Consider the following 21,020-nt stretch of genomic DNA (forward strand, 5'->3'; position numbering starts at 1 on the left):
CTAGCATTGAGAGGGTCCAGAGGAAGGCCACCTGCATGGTCAGGGGGCAGCAGGGCAGGCCCTATGAGGATAGGCTATAGGATCTGAACCTGTTCAGCCTCCACAAGAGAAGACTGGGAGAGGATCTGGTGGCCATCTATAAACTCACCGGGGGGACCAACAGAAAATAGGTGAGGCTCTGTTCCCCCGGGCACCACCTGGGATAACAAGGAATAACGGCCACAAATTGAAAGTAAGCTTCAGGAGGCATTACTTTATGGTTAGAGCTGCCAGGCTCTGGAATGGACTCCCAAGGGAGGTGGTGCTCTCCCCTACATTGGGGGTCTTCAAAAGGAAGTTAGATAGATATCTGGCTGGGGTATCGTGATCCCAGCTCTCGTTCCTGCCCAGGGCAGGGGGTTGGACTTGATGATCTGTTCAGGTCCCTTCCAACCCTAGAAACTATGAACTATGAAATGGCAGGAGATGGGGAAGGGGAAGTAGAGAAGAAAAGTTGTCCCCTTTCTTACTGGAGGCAGGTCAGGAGGCAGGGCAGAAAGCAGGCTATATTGCCCCCCAGCAGGTCCTGATTACTGAGTCTGCCTGGATGGGGCAGCTGCCTGCTTATAAGCAGCAGGCTACTCAGTATAACAGATGCCTCAGTTCCAACCATTGACCCTTTATTTCCCAGTCCCTGTGTCCTGCCTTTTTGTTCCTAGTGTTTCAGGTGCTGTTTGTTTGGTCCTGACTTCTTGTTGCCTCGGTCCACCTTGTTGGTTTCCTGGCTTCATCCTTATTCCTGCCTACTGACTCCTTGTTCCAGGCTCCAGCCTTGACTCCCCATGCCCCAAACTGCCTTGACTCCTTTTTTCCAGATTCCAGCCCCTGTCCTCTGACAGTCAGTTTCTCACTTGTGACTTAGCTTGGCAATTGCCCATGTTTCAGCTCTATTCTCAAAGAGCTTACTGGCATCCAGGATCACGGCATCCACTCACTGTGCCGGCACTACACAACCATATGGGATGTGGCTGCATCCCCCTCACCATAATCCTGGATCCTCTTATGAATGCAGATGCACTGTTAGTCATTCAGGAGGTAATGAATGCAGAGCCTGGCATAAATTTGGGGTATAAATGTGTTCTTGATTCCTTTGGTAGTCTGTATCAGCTGCACTTTGATTACTCATTCAGCACTGAATATAGTAACAGATCAGCAGGCTGTGATCCTGACTTCTGAAAATATATTTTTTTTAATGAGTCACATGGTTGTTGTAGCCTTTCTGTCAGTTCAGCTGAGATCTGTCATCACCTTGGCAGCTCTGGAGCAGAGGAATGGGGTAAGACTTGGAAAACAAGACAAACCAGTCTAGTGAAAGTTTCTAGTTCCCTTAGAAACAGCTGGAGAAAAGCTCCATGAGAAAAGTTGCATTGGGCATATGGAATTAATATTATTTTGCATTTTCTATTGTGGTACCAACCACAGACCATGGCCAAGTTGAGGTCCCTTGTACTATGTGCTGCGCAAGCATAAAATAATGCCTTTATAAGTCTCTCATTGTGATGGACAGGGTCTTGCTACTGTAAAGATATAACTCTAAGCACCATGCGAATGCATGGAGCATGCTCATAGTGGGCCAGATTCACAGCTAACGTAAATCAACCTTCATTCAAGGTAATAAAACTATTCTGGATTGTACCAAGTAAGAGTTTTAGCCAAGGCTAAGGAGCTCAGTTAAGAAAAATTATCCCAGGTCTTGGCAGCTAATGTCTGTCCCAGCCTCTTTGAATAACATTTGGGAAGGTTCCTGTAGGACCAGAGAAGCATGCCCTCCCATCCTGCCCCACGCGCTTTGGCTCAGGGGCAGGCCTGCAGTCTTTCTGTCCACTCCACCATCACCCAGTACCTGAAAGGGAAAAAAAAGTTGAATGGATTCTTTTCTTATTAATTAGCTTTGAGCTGCCAATTGACCTGTCCCTGAATGGGTCACACTAGTATTCATTTATTGACCCTACACTAAAGCCAGTGCAGTGGTGTGCAGTTAATGAGGTTACTTTGGCTCCAGTCTAGTTCTTTTAAGAACAGCTCGCCTATTGAGGTTTCCCTTGTGTTACACCAATGTTAATTCTGTTTGAAAAAGGGCAGCTTCTGAGCCCTGCCCAGATAGAAAACAAGCCTTGAAAGACCTTTCCTACAAATCAAATAGCAGGCCTCCTGATCATAGCCCAGAAGTCAAACAACCTGTGGTAGGTGTTAGCTAAACCATTGTGCTGAGAACAAATAGAAAACCTTCAAGTAATGAGACATCGTTCGCAGGTGTTTGTTTGCGCTTGCTCAGCTGACTGGAATGCTTCTTCAGCCAATTCTGTCTGCTGTTCAAAACCCAGGGTACACAGAGGGCTTTCTGCATTGACTCCAGGCTTTTGTGTCCAAGAAGCAGAATTGGGCTAGTTAGCAGAAAAGGGCTATTGTGAAGCAAAGCATGGAGGAGATGGTCATTTGTGGCGCTGGAACATCTTTCACAATTGCTTTCTTATAAACTAACAAACTGTTCTGTGTGGTGGGTCAAAACCTATGGGAATAGCCAATGAAATATTTTTGTAAGCATTGGCACAGTAGCAAAGTGGAGTAGGCAGAATGCACTGTCTAGCGAAGACTCATGAACAGACAGTCTCCCTGCTTTTAGCCAGTTTCCATACTCTTCATTCCCAAACCCCAGTTATAACCAAATGCCTGTGGATGTATTCCAGATTTTTGATGTTCCAGAGGGAATCCTGCAACGTGAAAAGAAATTAATGATTGTTGGATCATGTCCTCAGCTAGAGGAAAATGAGTTTCATTGAAGTCCTAAGGATGTGATTGCAAGGTTTTTAATTTCTGATAGGAACTAATTAGAACAGTAAGTTGGTTCCAAACCCCAATGCCCCGGTTATGTTTTGGATGCAGACAAAGTCTTGTGAAAACAGCCGACCTAGTGACAGTTCTGTTCACAACCACAGTCTTACAAGGACCAGCTGACAAGATTTCAGCGTAGGTAGCTCTGAATCTGAGTCTTTATGGATTCAGGTTTGGCCTTGAACTCTCCAGCCTTAGCCTAAACTCAGTCTGAATCTAGATACAGACCAGTTCTGCTGTTTTCTAATACACGATTCATTACTGATAATTGCCCTAGGACATTTTCTACATGCCACGAGACTTGGGCTTTCACATTTATAGAGCTAGTCATGGGGGAAGTTGTGCTAAATGAAAACATAGTCCTCATGTTACACAGGTTTAAAAATATCAATTATTGAGTCAACTTGTGTTCTCAGATACACTGATGTGATCTTGCAGCTGGACTGCTCCGATAAGACTGTTTTTCAGACTCAGCCCCCTTATATTCATTTCCCTTTCTGATTTCCTGATGTATGTTTGTTTGTTCTGTTTAAGGGATCTGAAAGGCAAGATTGAGAGAGAGAGTACCAAGAGGGAGTTCTTATCCAATCAGTCCCACCTAAATGAAACCCACTGTGTCCACTGTCTGCAGCCCTTCAAGTTCCTGGTGAACAGCAAGCGACAGTGCCTAGACTGCCACTTCTACACTTGTAAGAACTGCAGCCGCTACAACACAAAGGACCAGAGCTGGGTCTGTGACCCTTGCTGTTTATCCAGGTAAAAGGACTGGATCAGCCAACCTCTTAAAGGAAGAAGTGTTGGAGGCCGCACCTCCGCTGCCTCCCTGCTGAGTCTGTGCCCTCTGCTGAGAAATAAGTGCCTCCCACTTACTCTTGCTCTTTGTGTGCCTAAGCCTGGGAATTAGGCAGAGTAGATGCCATGGTATGTGCCCCATTGTGCATATGTTATGTCTCGCATATGTTATGTTGGGGTACATGCTAAAACATCTACACTGCCCAACTGCCAGGTCTGAGCACATGTGGGATACAAGGGAGCAGAAGAGGCCCTGACCTCAGCAGGGAAGTGATATAAGCCTAGACACAGTGGAGTTAGGTTGAAGTTGAGAGGTGTTGTGGCCTGGTGAATAAGTGTTTTGACAGAGACTCAGGAGACCTGGGTTCAGGTCCTAACTAATTCCCAGCCTGTTGGGTAACCTGAGACAAGAACTATTCTTTACTTCAACTACCCCATCCATGAACTAGAATGATACAGCCCTCCCATTGTAAAGTGCTTTTAAATATATAAGTGAAGAGGGCTTTGTCAGAGCTGGATTAGCTAGTGGTGTATTTACGAAGAATCCCTGTAGGCACAGCAAAGTAATATTATGGTAGAGGATCACAAAGGTTCTTGAGCACCAGTTCCCTCTCCAGGGAGGTAGTAACTGGGGTACCCCTGTAACCTCAGGTTAGTTCACCTTCCCTGGGGCTTCTCTGCACTTTCTGGATGTTAGATGTTAGTGACGCTTCTGAACCAGGTACACAAGCTTTCTCCTTGGGCCCTCATTTTCCTTCGGCCAGCCTTCTCAGGCGCTCCTTGAACTGTGAACTCTACTCAAAAGAAGTGCCATTAGAGGATGGGTGTTACACTGCGGGAATATTCTGCCCTGAATGGATAGACTTACAAAAAGAGCCATTGTTGTACATACTCTAAAAGGGAGGTTGAGGCTTCAGTAGCGTGCAGTAGAGGTAGTACCATTAGGCCTTCAAGGCACTGGCTAAAATTGGAGCTTGTCCAGGCTCTTACAGCCTCAGGATGGGGAGGGAGAATTGAGACATGGTTCCTTCCCTATCTTTTGGACTAATATGGCATACAAGGGGAATGAATGAGTCTTGTATGTTCCAGGCACAGACACTGATGGAGTGACACAGCTTTGCCTGGGGTGTAAAGCACAGGAAGGATCTTTGCCATCTCAGTGCATGAGGGCTATTCACAGTCTAGCTTAGAGGAAATGGAGCCTCTGTGCAGACATCCTCCGGAGCTGCTGAAGGGAATGTTGTTACCATTACAGTAGCTGCAAGGCTCTTGGGCTGGTACTGGCCTTAGTTACACCCACACTGCTTCCTTGACCGCAGCAGAATTGCACAATACAAACTATGACCCTTGGTCTTCTTAACTAGTAACACATTTCCTTGCACAAGGTATCGGATCATTCTCTTGAGGAAAGCCAGAAGTTGTATTGCCAGAGGGCCTGAGATTCAGGGGTTTATACCCCTGGGGAAAATATAGTTACCACAAACCAAAGGTACTCTGCAAATCTGCTACATAATGACCACAGAGGTCTTTTTCAGTCAGCCCCACTAGGTCATTTTATTAAGGAGGAAACTTGAGCCATTATTCCATCCCAAAAAACACAGCAACTTAAACTAAGATGGAAATCTCTGTAGCACTTACAGCTGGATGGTGCGTAATGCTCCATAGGATGTGCCATAGAGATGGGAACAGTGTCCCTAGCAGTTCTAGCTGAAATGCCAATATTGTCTTACTGACTCAGAGTAGGAAGGAGGGTAGATACGCATGTGCCTGTTACGCTGGTAGGGAAGTAGATCCTATATTTTGATTTCTGTCTGTCTTTCATTTTGGGGCCCAATCTGACAACTGTTGAAGACTGTAACAAAGTCTTTCTATTGACTTTGAGAGGTGCTGGGTTGAAGCTTGGCCAACGAAAGCATGGCCACACTGGCTTATATCTGTATATTCCCACATCTTACTCTGTTTCTGTTTTGCATAGGGTTGTAAAGATTGGCTCCTTGGAGTGGTATTATGAACATGTGCGGTCCCGTTTCAAGAGATTTGGAAGCGCTAAAGTGATGCGGTCACTCTGTGGCAGGCTTCAGTCTGGGCAGGAAATGAATCCAGCATTACTAGGTAAGACAAAAGTCTGGGATCCCTTCAACCTACCTTACATAGTTTTTTAACGTTGCTGTGGTACTTTGAATATATACAACATTATGTATGGGCTACTTATGCTAGTGGTGTTTAAAATCTAACCAAATTAATGCTGAGCTATTGTTTTGTTTTGTTTTGTTTTGTTTTGTTTTGTTTTGTTTTGTTTCTTGCTTGCTTTTTCTAAACTAGGAAATGATTGGCATCCTAAAAAATTATGCTGTTTAGATAAAATGTATGCTCAGTACAACTTCATCAGCAATGGGGGTGAGCCTGGTTGTGTGTATGTTTTAGTTGTATTAATATACACAATAATATAAATATGGTGCGCTTATAGTTGTATTTGCATCTAGGTCTTTAAGTCCCTTAAAGAAATGGCTTCAATACAACTCTGACAATTTATGCAGGTTGGGATTCTGGCCCATTATCTCAAACATTTATCACCTACTATTTATCCTGCTTTCTACAAACCAGCTCTAGCTAAAGGCACTTACATAGTCAGAGCAATACACTAAAAATGCCCTAAATGTCATCTGAGGATTTTCCAAGATTAGCCAGCTGGTGTGTAGTCTCAGTCCTTTTGAACCTGTAAATATCAGAAGCATGTCATGACAAAAGCCTGGCGTGCACTGCACTCTTAAGTTTTGTCAGTGCAGTGAGCCAAGGCAGTGGATGATATCAAAAGATTCACTTGCTCTAGGGCTGTAGGGTCAGGATTTGAGGTCACCTTCCCTCTTACCCCACATACAGTGCTCCGCTCTTCTCTGGACCAGCTGAGGATTTATCCCTAAATCAGCATTTACCTTCCCTACAAGGAAACCAAAGAGTGTGGATATATTTTAAAGAAATGGCTTCAATACAACTCTGACAATTTATGCGGGTTGGGATTCTGGCCCATTATCTCAAACATTTATCACCTACTATTTATCCTGCTTTCTACAAACCAGTAAATAATTGCATTCTAACTTGCCAGCAGGTGTCAGTGTTGCACAGTTTTTAAAAGCAACTTGGCTCTTATAGCTGGCGCATGTTGTAAAGCTTTCTTGTAAAGAAAGCTACCCCTTCTAAAGTCAAGGAACAAATCTGCTGAATTTGCTCTTGGTCAGCACAGTTCAGTATCAAAGAAAGCAAAGGGAAGTATGATGTGCTTCATGTGACTGTTCTAAAGTATCAAAAAGTAGCACAATATGTGAAAAGCACGTCTGCGAAGGTTGGGTGGGAAATGGGGACATGTTAAAACCAAAAATGCCCATGCAGTGGTCTTCTGGAAATATTTTGTGATGTTACAAGTCCTGCAACTTAAAAGAAAAAATCCAAATATTCCAAGACTCAGAACCTACAGTTTTCCCATGATGAGAGAATCTCAGGATTTGTTTTAAAATAATAATATAAAAAAAGTTTTAATCTTTATCCACCTACCAATAATAATAATAATAATAATTAATAATAGAAATAGAAGTAAATGACTCCAATGCATTTTTAAATGTCATGATTTCTTAAGCCAACTGCCTTCGGTTGGGGGCAGGCTGGGAGCTATGGACCTGGGTCCCTGGCTTCATAGCCCTAGAAGCTGGGGCCCCCTTCCGCAGGGCTGGGAGGCAGGGGCTTTGGGTGGGGGGAAGGGGCATAAGCAGGGCTAGGGGGCTGTTGTGTGGGAACCCACACAAAACAAATACACAAGGTCAAATGTAGCATCAGAAGTTTTATTTATTGTCACCGGGTTTACAATTTTTAGAAAACCTGGTATTTACTGTGAAAAAAATAATAATACTAACAATAAAAGGCAACATTTATGATTATTAATTATACTAATATGCAGTGCATCTTGCCATGTACCTCCTACCCTCGTTTTGTTTTTCTGGCATGCTGGCACTCCAGCACCTTCCAAGGTAGGCATTGTGGTTTCTTCAGCCCTCTGGCCGAAAACGTTGCCTACCCCTGCCCTAGTTTTTCCTCAAATATAGATTTTCCCCTTTACTGGAATAAAATACAGATTTTTCATGTTAGCAGAGAAACCCATGGATTTTGCATTTTTCATAGAATCATAGAAGTAGGGTCGGAAGGGACCTTGTAGATCTTCAAGCCTGACCCCTTGCCTGGGCAGGAGAAAAAACTGGGCTCAAATGATCCCAACTAGGTAGGCATCAAGCCTCTTCTTAAAGACCCCCAGGGTAGAAGCCAGCACCATTTCCCTTGGAAGTTGGTTCCAGATCCTAGCCGCCCTGACTGTGAAGTAGTTCTTGTGGATGTCTAATCTAAACCTACTCTCCAACAACTTGTGGCCATTATTCCTTGTTATGCCAGGGGGCGCTAGGGGAAACAAGGTCTCTCCCAAACCCTTTTGGTCCCCCCTAGTGAGTTTATAGACAGTCACCAGGTCCCCCCTCAGCCTTCTCTTGTGAAGGCTGAACAGGTTCAGGTCCCGCAGCCTGTCATTGTAGGGTCTGCCCTGTTGTCCCCGGATCATGCAGATGGCCCTCCTCTGGACCCTCTCCATGTTGTCCACATCCCTCCTGAAGTGGGGCGCACAGAACTGGACACAGTACTCCAGTTGTGGCCTGACCAGTGTTGTACAGAGGGGGAGGATCACCTCCTTGGCCCTGCTTGTGATGCATCTGTGGATGCACGACAAGGTGCGGTTAGCCCTGCCAAGTGTGACCTTGTATTGTCGGCCCATGTTCATCTTGGAGTCAGTAATGACTCCGAGATCCCTTTCTGCCTCCGTGCTCTCAAGAAGGGAGTTTCCCATATTATAAGTGGATGGTTACTACTGCCCAAGTGCAGCACCCTGCACTTGTCAGTATTGAAGCGCATCCTGTTTTTGTTAGCCCACGCCTGCAACCGATCCAGGTCTTGCTGTAGTCTTTGCCTCCCTACTAGTGTGCTCACCTCACCCCAAATTTTGGTGTCATCAGTAAATTTAAACATGTTGCTTTTCACCCCATCATCCAAATCGCTGATAAAGAAATTTAACAGCGTGGGCCCAAGGACCGAGCCCTGGGGGACTCCACTGCCCACTTCCCCCCAGGTCAAATATGACCCATCCACCACCACCCTCTGATTGCGACTCTTCAGCCAATCTGCAATCCATCTGACTGTGTAGGCATCAGTGCCACAGTCGCCCAATTTTTTAATGAGGATGGGGTGGGAGACGGTGTCAAAGGCGTTGCCAAAGTCCAGAAAGACTACATCCACGGCAACACCTGCATCCAAGGTTTTTGTGACCTGATCATAAAAGGCAATCAGGTTGGTCTGACATGACCTGCCCCTAATGAAACCATTCTGGCATCATCTCTGAGGCCAGCCCATCGCATATGTGCTCCATGATGATCTTTCCCTAGGAAACTCTTTGCAGCAAGCCCTCTTGCAGGTTTGCAGCAAGCCCTCTGCAGGCTGGCAGAGTTCAGTCTGCAGGGAGCTAGGAGGGAGCAGGAGCAGGGAGGTCAGGCAGGGTGTGCCATGTGCATGTACATGCACATGGTCCCAGGAAGCCAGGAGAGCAGTTCCCACAGGTAAGTGAAAGGGGGATTGAGGCCCCCATAGGGAGGGAGGGAATAGGGCAGGAGCCCTAGCCCACAGCGCGCACCTGCCCCGCCCCACCCCCTACCCCACGCACAGATCTGGGAGGTGCAGGTCCCCCCTCCCCTTCCAGGAGTGCTCGCATTGGCCCCCCCACCTGAGCCCATGGCAGGTAGGCAGCAGGTGGAGCTGACTCTGTGCTGTGCTCCGCTCGGGGTGGGGGGAGCAGCTCCTGCCACTGCCAACACCTCAGGAGCGCATGGGGGGTCGTGTGCCCCTGGATCTGGGCGAGGCAGAGTGGCTCCCACTGTGGGCTGGGGCCAGGGCTGCACTGGGCTCTTCCCAGAGGGGGTTGGGCTGAGCTTCACTCCAGGTGCGCAGCAGTGACTCTGGGAGGGGGCTGTGGAAGGTACTGTAGCCACCCCAAAATTTGCTGTAGCCCCCACAACCCCGCTCCCAGCAACATCACTACCTACCCTGAGTGCAGTCCAGCACAGCCCCTGGCCACAGCCCACAGCAGCAGTCCACCCCACCCCACCCTACCCAACGTGCCCTCCTGGGGTATGTGTAGTGGTGGGAGCTACCCACCCCCCAGATGAGCAATGGCTCCATCCCATGCCCCGCCCCACCCCAGATGGGCAGCGCCTGCCGCAGCCCCTTCCCCACTTGCTCCCTCACCACAGGAGCCTTGATCTGCACCCCCCTGATGCCCCTTTCCTTCCACCTCCCCTTCCACCACAACAGACTTACCAGCCAAACACTGCTCTTCAAGCTGCTAGGCTGTGTATTGGAAATCAGATCGGTATCGACTGATATGCCTCCTTAAAAATTGGCTACCGGTATCAGCCCCAAAAATTTCTGTTGGTTCACCCCTACTTTCAAGATTCTCCACATCTTTTTTTGAAGTGCAGCACCCAAAACTGGACACTACTCCATCTGGGGTCTCACCAGTGCCAAATAGAAAGGAAGTATCACTTCCTTAGCCCCGCTCACAATGCATTGGCTAATGCATCCCAGTATGCTATTAGCTCTTGACTACAGTGTTGCAATGGCAGCTCATGTTCATCCTGTGATCAACCATAACATGGGAAGTTGGTCCCCCAGCGGGCATTCAGTGATGGGGGGGGGTCCCCCCACAACCAGTTGTGCTGACCAGGGGTGGGGGAGGGTTCCCCCGCAGCCAATCGCACTGACATGGAAGTGCCAGTGGCATGCTGCTGGCAATTCTGGGTCAGCATGATCAGTCACAAGGGGACCATGGGAATTGCTTCTCCTGGCATGCCTACTCCCCAGCTGGAGCACTCGGGGGGCGGGGCACAAGTGCTCTCGCCTGCCCCCCCCCCCGCCCATTGCCTTAGTAGGGAGCGCTGGCTGTCAGGGGGTTCATGTGCATGTCCATGCACCTCCTGCGCATTACCACTGCATCATAACCCCAAAATTCCTTTCAGCCATCAGGCTAGCCAGGACATCGCCTCTTAACCTATATTCATGTCACTGGTTACTTCTCCCCAGATGAAGCACTCTACATTTATCCTTATTGAACTGCATCCGGTTCCACTCCACCCACCTTTCCAACTTGTCCAGGTGTGCTTGGATCTACATCCTATCCTGTAGCATGTCTGCTTGTCCCCATAACTTGGTATCGTCCACAGACTTGGCCAGCATGCTTTCCACATCTTTATCTAAATCTTTGATAAATATGTTGAGTAGCATGGGGCCAAGAGCCAAACCCTGTGGGACACCACTGGCCACTTCCTGCCAAGATGGTACAGACCCATCCACCAGCTCTCTCTGGGTTTGACCTCTTAGCCAGTTCCCAACTCACCTGACCATGGACTCTGCCAGCCCACAATCCCCCAGTATTTTTATAACAGCGTCATGGGAGACCATATTTAAGGTCTTTTTAAAATCCAACTATATGACAAAATAGAACATTTAACTTCCTAGGATATTTTGCTGTTTGTTGGTTTGTTTTCTCCTAACACAAATATTTTGGTATCATTTGAATCTGTGTTGTTTTGCTGGAGGTGGAAGTTTTGGCTGAAAAATTCACACCCTTCAAAATGTTGGCACGATTGAGCTGTTGCTGTGCAAGAAGCCACTTTTTCCTGTAGCTGTAGTTTCTTGTGGTATGAGTGCCTGCAAAGCACGTTACTGCATTTTAGCATTGAGGTGACAAGTGTGTGGACAGTGTCGTAGCAAAGAGTGGGGTGAGCAAGGCGACTGCCCTGGTTGCCAAAGCAAAGGGGCACCAACAGGCACTGCCCTGCGAGGGTGGAGCATGGGACAGAGCTGTGAGTAGCTCATTTTGGGGTATGGGGACAGGGAGCGAGTGGCGTCCACTGCTCTATACACTCCCAGGCAAGCATGGGGGTTGCTACAGCACTGTGCCTGCATATCTCTTAACACAACCAGCAACCAAAAGAAAAATGTATGATGGAAATGTGGCCTGTTGGTTGTCGGCACTTTGTGAGTTATAAACGGCAGGCCCACACTTGGTGTAGAAAGCCAATATCCTCTCATGCCATTTCATCGGTTGCCTCTCATTCTTTTTGGGCTGAGTCTCTTGCCAGCTGTTTCTTAAACAACTCTGCCAGTGTCTGCACAACACTGAGTTAAGTCACTCACCATTTTAAACTGACTGGCTGCAGTAAATGTATTGCATGTTTATAGGCCATGTCCACTCACTGTGGCAGGCTCCATAGATGTGTTGAATGGGAGAGGCTGACAGAATGAGACTGCACAAACAGAAGCACAGTTGCCAAACATACCTACTGGGAAGTCTCAGAAAAAATAGTAAAGCTCCTTGAGAAATCCTGTCTCTGCCCATCTGCAGACCCACTGCACATCTTGATCCAGATACTGTTGAAGTCAATAGGAATTTCTCTATTGAGTCCCAGTAGACGAGAATCAGACCTACAATGAGGATAAATAGACCTCAGTAGAACTGAAACTTTGCCTTTTGTTAGGAGGCCCAAACCAGGCACTGTTGGTGAACTCAGACTGGTGGGGCAGACAGAGCAGCACATGGGAGCAGTGCGGAGGAGTTTGCAGCTGCCCAAGCACTCTGGCTGGGAGCAAGGAGGCTGCAAACCTCTCCCCGCTCCCAGCCGGCAGAACCACCCTGCCACCCCCACGTGCCACTCCACTTGCCCTCATCAGTTGGAGTTCACCAGCCGTGCCTGGCCCAAACCCTGGAAGTGTTGATCACTCACAACTCCCAGGATCAGGCCATTAAATAAAGTACTGAAGTCACCATGTGCTCATTGCCTAAAACCATTGGGTTCAGACTGGTGCCAAATGAATTAAGTGTGAATTAGCAGCAGTAAGCCTCTTATGGTATATCATGTAGCAACAAGCTTCTGGACTTAAAGAGTCAAACTATATCCAAAGCTCATGGCTTGGTTCTTTTTTACTGGCTTAGCACTGAGTTCTAGCTCCTGTTAATCCTAGCTCAGGGGCTTGCTTTATGTAAGGTGTCTGTAAAAAGTGTTTATTTTTTCCCCTTCTCTCTTTGCACTTAGGGCTTCATGACAGAGTTTACAGCTTGCCAGACATCAACAACAGTAAGTTAGAGTTCTTTTAAATATCCCTTAAAACAAAACTACATTGGGTAGACTGTCCTGACAGCTCAGCGTGTAGACACACAAGAGTGTAGGTCACTTGACACAAGGGTAAAATTACTTCTTGGAAATTCAGGAGCACTTACACACTCATGGAAGGGGCGTATGTACACAGCTCCAGTCAGTTTTATTCAAGGTAACATTTAGTTCCATGCAGAAAGCCTCCCCACCTAGTGACCAGGCTCTGCAGCAGCACTTATCGCTGGCAGTTACCTCAGAAGAGCTGATCCTGCCTGCTGTGAACACTGGTAGAATTTAAAGCAGTGTACACACCGACTGCTAGTTACACCAGTGTTCATGTGTCATGTGTCTGCACCTCATATTAGTACCCATGGAGTTTCCCAAGTCATCTGCTTTCCATGTCCTCTTGGTTCCTATAAGTCCAAAGTGCTATATCAGGAAGCTTTGAAGTTCAGCACCTGCATCGTGATCGGTATGATCTTTAATACTGATCCTTCTCTAAATTACATGCCTCAGTTTAAGCACATTTGCATCATCTTGAAGTCAGAGGAGTTAATCATATGCTTAAAGCTGGGCATGTGTTTAAGAATCATGTTGAATGTGGATTCATGCAGGTGATGATCAAGTCTTCCCCTTTGATATGAACAGGCAGTTTGTTGATCTTAGTGACTTGCACTCTTAAGGATTGCGAAGAGTCTGTTGCTTAACCCTCCCCCCCACAGTATATCCTCATATTGAGACTGGTAGGGCTGCTTGTTATAATGTGACCAGATGTGACAGTCAGGAGCTGGGATCCATTCATAGGGAGGGCTTGGCACAGGTAGCAGCTATAGTTTGGATTTTCTCTTCATAGTGCCTGATCCAAAAGGCAGGTGGGAGTCAGGAATAAAATGGACATAAAACCATATAGGGCTGAAGTTAGATGTAAAACCCTGCAGTTACCAACTGAAACTCAAGAGCATATATCTACACATGCAGTTAATGCAAAGCAATACTGCTCTTGGGTATACTGTTTGAACGTGTGCCCAGGACCACAGCATGTTGAGCCAGATGGAGCAGCCCCAGCTAGCAGGAGGCCTGGGGGGGTCAGCCTGCCAGCCCTGGGCTGTTCCTCCCCACCCTGAGCAGTGGAATGGCTGGTTGAGGTACAAGGGTGTAGGGCTAGCTGGCAGGCAGCCCCCAGACTGAAGCATCCTTGTGACCCAACCAGCTGAAGCAGTGTCTACACATGCGCTGCTGTGGAGTAAAAAATTGCAGAGCAGGATTGTACTTGTATTTACAAGTACTATCCTCCTGCAGAGTTAATTAGTTTACTGCAACGTAATACTGTTGGCTACAAAGGACCAGCACTCAGGATCATCATAAATTCTAGTTTATTGGTCGGAATGTGAAGTTACCAATAAAATCATAAATGCAAATGTGCCTGTCTGGTCTCGAACATCTGGTCACGCGCCGCGTGGACCCGGATTTTCAAGGGTGTTTGTCTGTCTGTTCACACTGTCCTACCAAGTAGATGTCTCTCTCCCAAGTAGTCTTGTCCCCAATCTCACCTGCCATGACTTTGGATCTCATTCTAGTGGTGGGGTGACCAACTGCCAGGGTCCTCTCAACATATGGGACAGTTTTATGGAGGTCTTCTGCGAGGCTCCACCTCCCCTCTACCTCACCCTCACACCCTGCCTTGATGGGTTCACAGTGTCCTTCGGCCAGCTTCCCCGACTGTTGGGGCTCTGCGGATGCTTGCAGGGACGGTTTTATCCACCTGCTGGGCCTGCCTCCGCCCACAGCACCTAACCCCTGCCTTGCCTCCCTGGGGATAGGAACCCCTTTTAGACCTAAGCAACACTTGGGCTTTAGATGCCATACACCACAACCCCTTCCAAAAGTGGGAAACACAAGAAAAGTTATCAACAACAACAAAAATATGAGGATATGCAAAGAGAGGGGCCCTTTGCCTTCTGGCCACCTACAGTCACAGTCTGCCTACCAATGCCAGGCTCTAGATGCCCGAGATCCCTATTTGGCTATAAACTGGGTCTGGGCTAGACTGCAAGCTATAACACTCTCCTCCTCCTCACTCTTCTCCTCACCTCTGGGCTCACTGGACCCGCAGAGGTCCTTCTCGGTATACCTCCCCTCTCTCCCTCATCAGGGCAGCTCTGTGCCATGGGGCCTGTCTTCTGGAGCCCCCTGCGCTGTTTATGCCTTTCATCCCCCACCTGGGGTCTCTCTTCGAGCCCAACAGAGCTGACAGTGATCCCACCTGGTCTGGCGTCTTGGTGGCTGGTGCTTCCTCCAGCTCCTCGGTAGTAGCCCTCAGCATCACGCTCCTTCCACTCTTCCCAGCCTTCAGAGCCAGGTCCTTGATCTGGGCGAGGGGCAACAGCTTTCTCGCTCCCTGTGCTGCCACCCTAACCCAATGTTAAGGGTTGCAGGAATAGTCCACAGTGGGTGCTCAGTCCCAGGAATCAGGTCCTTGGCTTGTTTAGCCTAAAATGGATTGTAGATAGAGTTTTGTAATGGTAAGTTCCTCTGGCTAGGCTGTTGTCAGTTAATTACATACTGGTCACCATATACACTCACATTCACTCAAGGGGGACCAGCCCAATATCACAGATTTTATCACATTACAATTACAATTTCAATGTAGTTTTTAACAATGGTCCAGGGTATAACTTCATTCTACAGGAAGTGCATGCCTTAAGGGTTTAAAAGTATAAAATACAAAATGTCATGGTAAAGATGAGACAGATGAAATATAAAAAAAAAATGCACTGTGAGAAATATATAAAAATGCAATGTGAGCTAGTGAGGATCAAAGGTTACCAGGGACAGTGAGTGAGTTATTAGCACCAGGATATATTTACTGTCTCAGAAGTGGATATTTTGGTTCTTTTGTTTTCTTTAGTGACACTGAGCTTAATTGATGCGTAGATGTATTTTGTAGGTTTCTCCTACAGAAATCTACCGCAGCTTTCTGGCTTGCTCTGAGCCCTTCCACACCCATGCAATGAGTGTGTTAGGTCTCTGCCAGTACTTGGAAGGAAAAAGAAATGCACAAATGGAGGCGGGGGGCAAGAAGGGGTTTCTGTTATATCAATGTCCAGAAGGGAAATGTACAAAGGAGGCTTTCTCCTACAATAGAGGCACACATGTTAGATCGGGGTGGACAAAACGCGGCGTGCAGGCTGGATGCGGCCCACCAGGCTATTCTATCCTGCCCACGGGTCCCCTAAAAAAATTTAGAAAATTAATATTTATCTGTCCCTGGCTGCCTGTCATGCTGTCCTCAATGGCTTGCCAAAATTCAGTAAGTGGCCCTCTGCCTGAAATAATCGCCCGCCTCTGTGTTAGACTAATTAATCTACTCTGCAGTAAACTTCTCATGTAGACACACCCAATGAGACTTTTCAAGCTCAAATATGCAACAGTTTACTGTCAGAAAACCTCCCATTTACTTCTGAATGGCTTTTGGGGTCTGTATTGCTATATCTTGTGCATGAAGAGGCTGGAGAAAGGGACCACAGGAGAAAAAGCAACTAGTGTGCAGGGGGTTGGGACTCTTGTTGTGTGCATTGTGCTGTATAATACCAACCTATAATGCATTCTGTGGAGCATCTATTAAAGTGAAATATGATCTTAGACTCAGTCAGCATATTATGATAGTACAGACCCAGCCAGTGATTTGAAAAGAACCAGTCCCAGTCACCAAATCCAATCAGAGAAGACCAGTATGACCAACGATGGCTTGTCTCAGGAAAGCACAGACAGAATGTTCTTTTCTCCGTATTGTGGTGATAAGGATTGAGGCATTTATACCTAATGTAGGTATTTGGGGTGGGAGACACTACTCCAAAATGTTCTGACAACCCATCCCTGACTAGCTGTGGGGCAGCTAGAGCCATCAAAACACCCAAAACCTTTGTTCCCCTGTCTAGGAGAACGTCGTTTCCGCACCAGCAGCAGGGGAGGGGAAGACAGTGATGATGACGTCATAAGTCGTGCAGAAGCTGAGTGCTACAACAGGGTAAGCATTTCCTGATGCAGACACATTAGGCCTATTCCCATATACTTAAGTATGGACCATGCTCTTGCTTTTGGGTTTTCTTGGTTGGTGGGAACTTTCTCTCCTGTGCAGAGTGGGGACTTCTCTTGCTTTCATTTTCTGGGGGAAAAAAAACTATTCTCCCATGTAACAGTTTTCTGTGCTGAATGTTTTTCAGGCTAAATATTAATCATGTAAAACAGAACAGATTCCTTTATGCTGTCTCCATTCAGGTCCTCAAAAAACTGATGTTCATTAACCTCTTCTGAAGATCTTAGTCAGGTTTCCTTTTCCCTGATCAGTATTTTAAGTTCCTTATATCTATGCCAAATGAGTTAATAAAGCCCCCACTTTTTATTCACTTCTTTTTAAATAGGACGGGATGTTGTGATATAGGAGCTAGAGCCCTGGACTGAGACTCAGAAGAGCTGGGTTGTATTCCCAGGTCTGTTACTGGTTTGCAGGGTGACCTTGAGCAAGTCACTTAACCCCTCTGTGACTCAGTTTCCCAATCTGAAAAATGGGAATGATATCACCTGCCATTTGTAAAGTACACCAAGATGAAGATGAAGCACAATGAACTCAGACATGTTGTGGGGCTCACGACATACTTAATTTGCAGTATGTCGCTCTGTTAAGGATGAACTGCTCAGCTGTTCACTGCACTCTTTTTCCTTCAAAGAGCACTGCTTTTCCATTCAGCTAGAGCTCATCTGTGCAGAGCTGAGCAGAGAAGTAGTGCCCTTTGAAATAAAAGTCACAGCTGAAGAAACATAGGAGTCCTCCAGAGCTGTTTGCTGCATTAGAGAGATAGATATCATGCATTACCCTACATAACACCAGCATAATATATATACCCACAGCTAGTTTGCAAAGCTTCATTTTTACAGGGGGCTAATGAACAAAAATCCTGTGAAGATTCTGGTTCTACTGTATTAATATCCATCATAATTCAGCTGGAAGGCCATTATTCTAAATGGACTTTTGCTTTAGTCTCAGTGTCCTAGAGGTCAGCCCTTTAGACTGTTTCATTATCACAGTCATTTGTTACATCATCTATGTCTTCTAGGTCTATAAGCACTTATCCTAGAAATGTTGGATTGAAATGAAGTTACAGTCTCTTAAAGAAGGTCTCAAAGTATTGTACAACTTGATCCTTCTCCAGAGCTACTAGTTCTTTATCAGTGATCCTATAAATCTCAGGCAATTAATCATAAAACAACATGCATATTGAAATAATTTCAAGAGACACAGTTAAATACAAGAGATGCTTTTAAATACTAACTCCAAGCTTGTGTCTCTTTCTGATTTATCTCTTTGCTGTAGAGGGAAACAAAACAAAAATCTGTGCCAATCCCACTTTTCCATAACTCCTTAATAAACCTAAAGGATTTCTCATCAACTGCCCAGAAAATTCTTGATCCAAAGGTCATTGAATACAAAGGGAGTCTCTCCATTAGACTTCAGTTTATACTGAAATGGACCCTAATTTTGAGCATGTCCAATGTACATGCTCAATATTGGATGCTAGTAGTTTCATTCTCTTGAATGCACCCCGTACCATGAAACAGGTAAACATCGTAGTCCAAATTTTGCTCTCAACCACCCATGAATCGACTTCACCAGGGTTTCATGGAAGAAAAGGAAAGCAGCATTTTACTCCTGGAATAGAACAGGGCAAACTAAGGTGCATCTGGTACTATAAGGCCCATAGGAAGTTGTGATGGAAATATACAACCAGAAAGAGAAGCAGGGACAGCCAGTCGTGGCCTGGAGGACACATGAATTTCTTTCTAAAAACCAATCATGCATGTGCTGAATTTTGCCTTCTTGCATTTTCTATGCTTTCTAAGATGCGTAAGACAAAGCGCCTGCTATCCGTTCATCCCTTTGATTTTGATCTGGATTCAGAATATTCTGCTCAATCTCGCCGTCAGTCTATGCAACTTTCTCCAGCTGCAATCAACCAGGATGGCCTCCAGGTACTGGGAAGGTGGTGGGGAACTGCTTACCTCGCTTTCCTTGCTCCCTCCATTTTGTTCTCTTCCCTTTGTCTGTCTCCTTGGAATTTCGGAGAGGATAATGATGATTACGTTTTCCCTTTGCATTCTTCTTCTTCCCTATGGACATTGAACACCATGAATCAAAATGAGGATAGCAAATTGGAGAGAGGACTGGTGAGCTAAGAAACAAGAATGTGTCCTTCTCATATTCCTTTTTGGTTTACTTGCATGTTGTTCTGTTGGTTCTTGCATCCGTTCCTTGCAGTCTCCAAAACAAAAAGGCACAGAACTTTCCATTCTAAAATAACTGAATAACCAGCAGGACTCCAACAGCCTGTGGCTCCCTGGTGAGTCCCCTTGTGTGGACAGTCCCAAAACATGGGAGCTGATCTTAGTATTTCCAGGCTTTGCATTCCAGCTCTGCAACAGAGAGCCTAGAAGGTCTGATATCCCCGGCTCCAGCTGGGCTTCTGAAGGCTTGAAGGTACCTGCTGTGGAGCAAGGAACCAAGCCTTGATTAGAGCCAGGGCTTATGAGGTCATGCCTCCACAAAAAGTGAACCTGGAAACTCTGGCATGAGCCCAGACTGCCCCAAGCAGAGGGACTGGAGCTTCTTGGGTCCTCAGCTGTGGTGCAGTCTATCTAGTGGGTCTGTGCTGAGAGTCCCAAACCTTGGAATCAGGACTGTTCTGTCAGAACTTTACCTTGAAGAATTTTCACTGAAAACAAGCCTGGGATGAATAAAATGAATTTGAATAAAATGCCTTGGGCTCTATTGACTAGCATTTCCCAATGATACTTGATTTCATGAGAAAATTTCCAGCTGGCTCTAACAAGTAAGTTTCTTAAGGTACCTCATTGTCTGAAACTCTGCTCCTGTGTTAAAACTAGGTTGCATTGAAACATGTAACAATAGCTTTGTTTTTTAAAAGTCAAACAACCTTTTTTAAACAGAACATATTCGATAAGACTTTTGGCCCAAATACTTATGTTTACATATATTTTTATCAAGCCCATCTTTATGGATGATTTTTGTCACATGGGAAAATGTGGAACCAGATGAACAAAGTCTGGGGAATATGAAGTGTTTTGTGATGGGGTATGTTACCATCTTATCAGTGAAAGGATATAGTATTTTAAAAACACAGACATGGGTTGAGATTTTCAGGGAGCCTTAGAGTAGGTGTCAGCAATTTATGGCCTGTGGGCCAGATCCACCCCTCAGAGCCATTAGCTCTGGACCATGGATGTGGGGCTTTGTCAGCATTTGGCAGCAGCAGGTTTCCCCTGTGCCACAGTGGGAAGAGGGCATTTCACCTCTGCCATCATGGTAGCACTGGCTAGGTCTTAGCACCTGCTCGATGCTTACCCTAGCTGGGTCATTCCAACCTACGGCCTGAAAAGGTTGGGAGTGGGTAATAGGACTGAAATGCTCAATTTTCATTTAAATTCCTGGGAGGTTGATATTCAAATCCCTGTGGCAGACTTCTCAAATCCTACCTGGGATTCCTCGATGAGATGAAAAAGGTCAGTTGTTAGGTTGTGGTCCAGGAATTGGAACTTAAACATTAATCAATTAATATTTTGGTGAGGGGAGAAAAAATGCAGCCTGCCTCACCAGTGTCCTCTTTTCTCAGGCATATCCAGATTTCCCAGACGGTAGGGAGGACACATCCCAGAAGGAATCGCTGATAGCAGAAGCAGACCTTGCCTCAATGTTCCATCACATCCTGCAGGAGCAGGGACAGCACCTGGCCCCTCCAGAGCAGGAGTTCAGCACTGAAGTCCGGCTCACAGTGAACTCGCGCAGGAAGAGCCTGGAAAGAAATCCCAACTTTGGTAGGTTTTTCTAGTGAAAGATAGCCTGTGCCTTTCATGGAAGTGCAGGCTGGAGATCATTTCTACCAGAAAGGATATGTTAACAGTTTCTGGGCACTTTTAAAATAGTAGAATGACCAAATCATGAAGGGGCTGACTTTCAAAATTAGGTGCACACCTGTGCCTCAGATTGGCATACACAGATTAGATACCGCTGCTAATATTTGAGCTTGAGTAGCTGGGCAGACTGATCAAGTG

The 21,020-nt window shown here is 46.3% G+C and overlaps 1 protein-coding gene across 8 annotated transcripts in view; it reads left to right on the top strand.

Annotated features, from left to right (window-relative positions):
- MLPH (melanophilin) overlaps positions 1-21,020 on the top strand; it is an 84,487-nt gene that overhangs the window by 24,760 nt on the left and 38,707 nt on the right. For 4 of the 8 annotated variants that reach the window (XM_090045014.1, XM_090045013.1, XM_090045019.1 and 1 more), the window contains exons 3-8: positions 3,406-3,627; positions 5,639-5,775; positions 12,837-12,878; positions 16,835-16,923; positions 18,795-18,923; positions 20,582-20,783. In XM_090045014.1, the coding sequence (XP_089901140.1) occupies positions 3,406-3,627; positions 5,639-5,775; positions 12,837-12,878; positions 16,835-16,923; positions 18,795-18,923; positions 20,582-20,783 (821 nt within the window). The remainder of the gene's footprint in view (positions 1-3,405; positions 3,628-5,638; positions 5,776-12,836; positions 12,879-16,834; positions 16,924-18,794; positions 18,924-20,581; positions 20,784-21,020) is intronic. The other 4 variants (XM_090045017.1, XM_090045015.1, XM_090045020.1 and 1 more) reach the window with 2 other exon arrangements.

The sequence above is a fragment of the Crocodylus siamensis genome, chromosome 4 (genome assembly GCF_052110815.1).
Source record: "Crocodylus siamensis isolate JL-2025a chromosome 4, ASM5211081v1, whole genome shotgun sequence".
Lineage (NCBI taxonomy): Eukaryota > Metazoa > Chordata > Crocodylia > Crocodylidae > Crocodylus > Crocodylus siamensis.